The sequence below is a fragment of the Ursus americanus genome, chromosome 20 (assembly GCF_024610735.1).
Source record: "Ursus americanus isolate L20-20 chromosome 20, mUrsAme1.1.p, whole genome shotgun sequence".
NCBI classification, from domain to species: Eukaryota; Metazoa; Chordata; class Mammalia; order Carnivora; family Ursidae; genus Ursus; species Ursus americanus.
Genome location: NC_142146.1, coordinates 42,646,276 through 42,652,314, shown reverse-complemented (window position 1 = coordinate 42,652,314; position 6,039 = coordinate 42,646,276). Strand labels below are relative to the sequence as shown.

Below are 6,039 nucleotides of genomic sequence, written 5' to 3'. Positions count from 1 at the left end.
GAAAATTAGTTATGGCCATAAATGGTTTAATTGAAGACAGCAATTTAAAATATGATATTGTAAATCTGCAACTCGGTTTCAGCCTGGAGAATTTAATTTGGGGGGCAGCAGAACCCTCTGCTTCAAGTCAATTTGCAACACTGCAGAGTGAGCCCCTGAGCTTCTGACAATTCACCTACATTAATATTGATGTTGCCTGTGCAATCTATTTCTGTTATTTTTATGGTTGTTATTCTACGTCTGCAAAGGTCATTTAAATTATACAGCGGCCGAAAATTTGTTTCATAAATTTTGATATAAATACTAATTACACCCTCTCGGAGAGCCAGCAGGGTAGCGTTCATTTATCACGTTTATACGACCTGCGATGACAGAAAGGGAAAGCGAGGGAGACTGAAAAGCTTTTCTAGAGACCCAGTAAAGCTGGCCGAAGAGGCAGCAGGTTGCTGGGGGTGAAGAAGAAATTCCTACCACAATCACTGAGATTTAAGAATCTTTAATAAGGTACGAAAGGTTACCAAACAGTTCTGGAAACTAAAGTGTACATACGAGTTTTTCTAGCCATAAATATTGAATAGCTGTAACATGAATAAACCGGCCCTTTACATGCGGATAAATATGGAAACTAGGAATTATATACATTATGTGGTTGTATCTTTTGCCAAAAGCAACGGACAGTTATAGTTTATATCTTTTTTAATATCACTTTACATAAACAAATGGAACAGTTTGACACGCAGATCCAGGCTCGTACTATACGAATTCTTGACAGGACGTGAAACAACATTTTACTGCACTAAAGTACTTAGACTTTGGGACGAGAAATGTTTGCACTTTATACAAAAAAAAAAAAAACACATTAATACCAATAATATTCTGTTAGGTCGACGTGGAGACTGTAATCGTACAAAGTAATTCACATTTTGGTACACATTTACTAGAACATTCTTGCCATTCAGTACAAACAGTTGGCTTTCGGCCGCCCACCCCTCCCTCTCCCTCCCCCGCCCGCCCGACCCCTCCCCCCGCCCCCAATGCAAAGACCACAACGCCACGAACCCACCCGCCCGCTCCAACCGAGATATAACTATTTACAGAATCCAACAGTACAGTTTTAAGCTAATAATTCTGTATTTACAAGAATGCAAAGTAAAACAAACAAACAAAACGGAAGCCCAGAGAGCCTGTTCGATTCCGACGAGAAACTGGCCCTCGGTCGGGGTTGGCAGCACTCGGTCAGGCGGCCGCCTTCTCCTCGACCACCCTCCCGCCCCTTGGCTACCAAACCTTTGCCAAAAAAGAAAAGAAAAAAACGGGGGGAAAGAAAGAAAGAGAACGGAAAGAAAAGAAAGAAAAAAGGGAAAAAATGAAAGGTTTGGGTCTTTCTTTCACTTACTTACGGTCCTGGGTCTATTGGCAGGTTTAAAAAAAAAAAAATAGAACTGCGGTGGCCGGGGCCGGGGGGTAGGGGGGCTGTGTTGATTCGCAGGGTTCATTCAGTAAAATTTGTGTACGTGTGTGTTCAGTCTCTTAAATAGGGTTTTGTTCGGTGTTTTGTTTCTGATTTTAAACGTACCATTCATTAAAATTGGAAGAGAGCGCGCTGTGGCCGGCTGTGTGGTGGACTGCGGAGGAGGAGGGCGACAGGGAGCTGGTGGTCGGGTTGTCTGTGGAGGGAGACACGATGGTGGGCGGCGTGGAGGACTCGTAGCCGGAGCTGGCGGCGGGCGAAGGCTGCGAGCCCTGCGACGAGGATTCGTGGACCTGCGGGAATAAAGTCGCGTTTTTACGGTGATAAAGAGCCAGCGCGGCGGCCGCCTAGGACGGGTGAAGGCCGCGTGCCGCCTCCCCACGCCGCGCTGAATCCCCTTGAACTCGTAGGAGGCCTGACCCGCCGGACTTAGGCTTGGTTGCCCGCCTTCGTCCTGCAAAGGCAGTGCTCCAGGGAGGGACAGCACACCCCGGGACTCACAAAAGAAAAACAGATCTGGGAAGGGGGAGGCTGGATTTGAGGCAGGAGCGCGCAACGGTCCCTCCTGCAGCCGCTGTACTTTGCTTGCTCAGATTTAAGCTAAGCAAACGCTCAGGCCTGTGTGCAAGAGCCCAACACTTCTGCCAACGCTGCCAGCTACAATGGTGGCGGCTTCAGCAGAGTCAACCTGCTGGTGCAGCCTTAGCTAGCTCCCTACCTGGGCCAAATTCAGTCGCGTACTCCTTTTTACTTTTATTATTCAACAGTAAACTTAGAACACCCTTGGGTGCCCTCGCTCCCCTTTCCAGCCCCCGCCCTCTCCGCCCAGACGCAGTCAGCAAAGTGGGACCGTTGCCTTTCTGCCTCCGCCAGCTCCTTCCACCACCCAGCTGCCACTCGCCGCCCGGCCCTGCAGAAGAGCAGAGCTCGTCCAGGCTCAAAGGCGGGCATCGAGAGCGCGGCGATTACCTTCATGTGTTTGCGCAGCGAGCTGGGGTGCGTGTAGGACTTGTCGCACATCTTGCAAAGATAGGGCTTGTCGCTCGTGTGCACGTGCATGTGCTTCTTGCGGTCGCTGCTATTGGCAAAGCGTCGGTCGCAGCCTTCGAACTCGCACTTGAAGGGCTTCTCCCCTGGTGCGAAAGGCAAGAAGAGAGAAGTCTGATTGTAACAAATCCTGCGGCTATTTTTAAAATTTTAAACAATGATAAAAATAAAAACAAAATAAAAAGGCAGCAGCTCAGTGTTAGTACTTTGCACGTTCAAAAACCCGGGTCTTCAACAGTCTTATGTCTGCAGTGGAATTATAAATATCTGAACTACTTTAACTCCTAATTCAATTAGATTCAGATTTAATTTTTTTATTATTATTATTATTATCAGTGATGGTAGTTTGTCTAGAACCCAGAGCGGCAGCAGGTTTTTCTGGCTGCCGGTTTTTCTGCCCCGGGCAATACAGACGACTTCGGGCGGCTTCTACCTAGCTCTGGCTTTCTAATTTTCACATTGCGAACTGATTCTCCTGCTGTTTTGCTCTTCTCTCCTCCCCTACCCCCTCCCCGACGCTCTGCACCCCCCTTGTCGCCTCCTCCACCCCACCCCACCCCCTACACACACTCACATTTTATAAGGTAATCTGGGCCGAGAACTCGGCGCCGGCGCCGCAAATTCTTCCTTCACTTTGGCTTTAAACCCCAAGTTCCAAACGCGGTTCACAGAAATCACCCACGCAAACCAAACTAGGGAAGCAGACAGGATTCCCGGCCTTGCTGGCGGTAGGGGCCCGGAATGGCCTGCCCATTCAGACCACAGCCTTGAGCTCGCCGCAAACTTTTAACTGTTCCTGGCTGGTCTCTTTATTTTTAGAGTCTAATCCAGGGTATTCGGTGTTTTGAAAACTATCTCATAAAATCTAATTGACAAAAAGAGATTTATCTGCCTTCTATCGACTCTCCCAACTCTTCAAGCTCACTAAAAAACAAGACACTACTAAAATTGGGCTCTTTAAATATGCATAAGCCTCCAAAAGCCTCCTCAGGCCCAACTTACTTGCCTTCAACACTCCACCCCCCCACCCCGCGCCTTTTCGGTTTTTGTTTCTTTCTCTGCACCTTCATCCTATCTCCTCCAATTTCCTTAGTTCCTTCATTTGACCACGTCTTCACTAAGGTGCCTAGAGAAAGATATTAGCGGGAAGCAAAATGTTTAGATTTGTCTGCAGCTGGAGCGGCTGGCGCCTCCGCCGCCGCCGAGAACCGGCCACCTCTACCGGCTTCGCGCGCAGCAAGGGCTCCACAAAGCTGAATTTGTCTCTCTACTCTCCCAGTCTTTTTTAGTCCTCGTTTAAAAATCTATATTCCTAGATACCTCTTATCCAATCCTCTTTATACCTCTTCATAATTTCAAGCCTCAAACTAAAAACCAGCGTACACTTTCACTGCCTGCCTGCTGGAACCTGATGCCCAGACCCCACCGCGGCCCGGTTTGTGCGCCCCGGCCGCTGACTTTTGGATTTCAGGTCCCAGGCCCAGGATGGGGGGGGGGGGGTTGGGGGTTCAAGAACAGCGGTTTCATACCTGTGTGCGTCCTTTTGTGGATCTTTAAGTTCTCAGAACGCGCGAAGACCTTGCCGCAGCCAGGAAAGGGACAGGGGAAGGGCTTCTCGCCCGTGTGCACGCGGATGTGGTTGACCAGTTTGTATTTGGCTTTGAAGGGCTTGCCCTCGCGCGGACACTCCTCCCAAAAGCAGATGTGGTTACTCTGCTCTGGTCCGCCGACGTGCTCCACGGTGACGTGCGTGACCAACTCGTGCATGGTACTGAAAGTTTTGTTGCACGACTTTTTGGGGTTGGCCAGCTGCTCGGGCTCGATCCACTTGCAGATGAGCTCTTGCTTGATGGGTTGGCGCATGTAACGGAAGAAGGCGCCAGCGCCGTGATGCGCGGCCATGTTCACGTTCATGGGCCCGTAACCGTGCAGCTGCGGCGCGGCATAATGCTCCGAACGCGGGCTGGTCACCTGGCCGTACTGTTCGGGCCGCGGGTACATGTCCCCGGAGAAGCCAAGTCTCATCTGCCCGTTGACCACGTTGGGAGACGCGTGGCCCGCCGCCTGCTCGTGAAGGCCAGGGAAGAGGAGGTGGCCCGCGGCGTCCGTGTGACCGTGTGGGCCCCCGAAGCCTCCGGCTGAAGCAGCGAACAGACTGTGCTGAGCGCTGGCTGCCGCTGCCGCGTCGCCAAAACCCCGGTTGCGGAACAGAAAGTCCCGCGTGGAGTTGAAAGCTGCGCTCGAATAGGAGCCAACGTGGCCCGGGTGGTGGTGATGGCCCAGGGCCGCGGCAGCCGCGTAGCCGGGCGCCTGCGACGTGAAGGCCGTCTGGCCGGCGGAGGCCAGCTCGTGCGAGCTGGGGTTGAGCTTGAAGGCGCCCATGCCGTCGGCGAACGGGTTGATGCCCAGGCCCACGTCGCGCTCGGCCACGTCGCCCGCCGAGTGGTGGCGGGACGCGCCAAAGGTGGTCACGCCGATCGCGGGGTACTGGGGGCCGGCGTCCAGGAGCATCGTGGCTGCTCGGGGCGAGCCCCGGCCTCCCCCGCCCCCCCCCACCCTCGCCCGCCGAGGAGGGAAAATCAGGAGGAGGAGGAGGAGGAGGAGGAGGAGGAGGAGGAACGGGAGGCGGAGGAAGAGGAAGAAGAAGAAGGGGAGGGAGGAGGAGTCGACCCACCTCGCGAAGTCCTAGCCCGCAGGCAGCGGCGCGACGCGCCCGGACGCCCGCCTGACCAAGCGCGGGGAAGCCGGACGGCTCCCAGCCGCAAGCAAGGCGGGCTCCGGCGCCTGCCAAGCAGACCGCGTCGGCCCGGCTAGCACTTTCTCGCTGCTCAGTCTCTGCCGAGAGGACCCTGCGTCAAGACTGCCCAGGGAAAGGCATGGAGCATCTCAGCCCCCCAAAAAAAAACTTCCTCCCGGATTTGTAGCATAGAGGAATGTGAGCGCCGGAGCCGCGACTACTCGCCCTTTCTCCGCCTCGCGCCGTATGCCCCTCCTTACTTCTCCACTAGCCCCTCGCCCTTTCTTTTCTCTCTCTCTCTCTCTCTCCTTTCTCTCAGCCTCGCCTTCTCGCTCCTTCACTCTCCTTTTTCCCCCTCTGCTTTTTGCGGAAAAAAAAGGGGGGGAGAAAAAAGAAAGAAAGAAAAAGCCAAAGAAAAGGCGCAAATCATGCACAATATTGTCTTTTGCGGTTTATCTTCCTGGGGAGAAACTTTCACCTCCTCAGCCGGGCGGTGAGCGCGAGACTGATAGCAGCAATCATTCCTGCAGATAAATGAATTGAAAGGACGACACCGTCCCCCCCTTGATGAATGGGAGCAGGGGGAGGTGTCACGTGCTGCTGACGCGGGCGCCCATTGGTGTGCCCGCTCTCCCCCCGCCTGCAGCCGCCGCGCCAACGGAGGGCGCGCCGAGGCGCCGCGCGCCGTTCATTGGCCCGCCCGCCTCATCAATCCCAGGTATTGTAAAGCGCTTGACATCCCCTTTTGACAAACAGGGCTGCCAGGAGTAGCAACTTTTTTTTT

At 53.4% G+C, this 6,039-nt stretch overlaps 1 protein-coding gene across 1 annotated transcript; it reads right to left on the bottom strand.

Moving 5' to 3' along the window:
- Window positions 1-1,069: 1,069 nt before the first annotated feature.
- Window positions 1,070-5,778, bottom strand: ZIC1 (Zic family zinc finger 1). Its single transcript, XM_045813651.2, has 3 exons — window positions 4,048-5,778; window positions 2,441-2,604; window positions 1,070-1,764 (listed from the first exon to the last, which is right to left on the bottom strand). The coding sequence occupies exons 1-3, from the start codon at window positions 5,027-5,029 to the stop codon at window positions 1,567-1,569; spliced, it is 1,344 nt and encodes a 447-aa protein (XP_045669607.1). The 5' UTR covers window positions 5,030-5,778; the 3' UTR covers window positions 1,070-1,566.
- Window positions 5,779-6,039: the final 261 nt, after the last annotated feature.

Bases quoted from the DNA above. Each gene is read 5' to 3' on its own strand.
- ZIC1 (XM_045813651.2), bottom strand. From the start codon at position 5,029: ATGCTCCTGGACGCCGGCCCCCAGTACCCCGCGATCGGCGTGACCACC. The intron at 2,605-4,047 runs GTATGAAACCGC...CTTTCGCACCAG, and splicing joins CCACAAAAGGACGCACACAG to GGGAGAAGCCCTTCAAGTGC. The intron at 1,765-2,440 runs GTAATCGCCGCG...TTATTCCCGCAG, and splicing joins CGCTGCGCAAACACATGAAG to GTCCACGAATCCTCGTCGCA.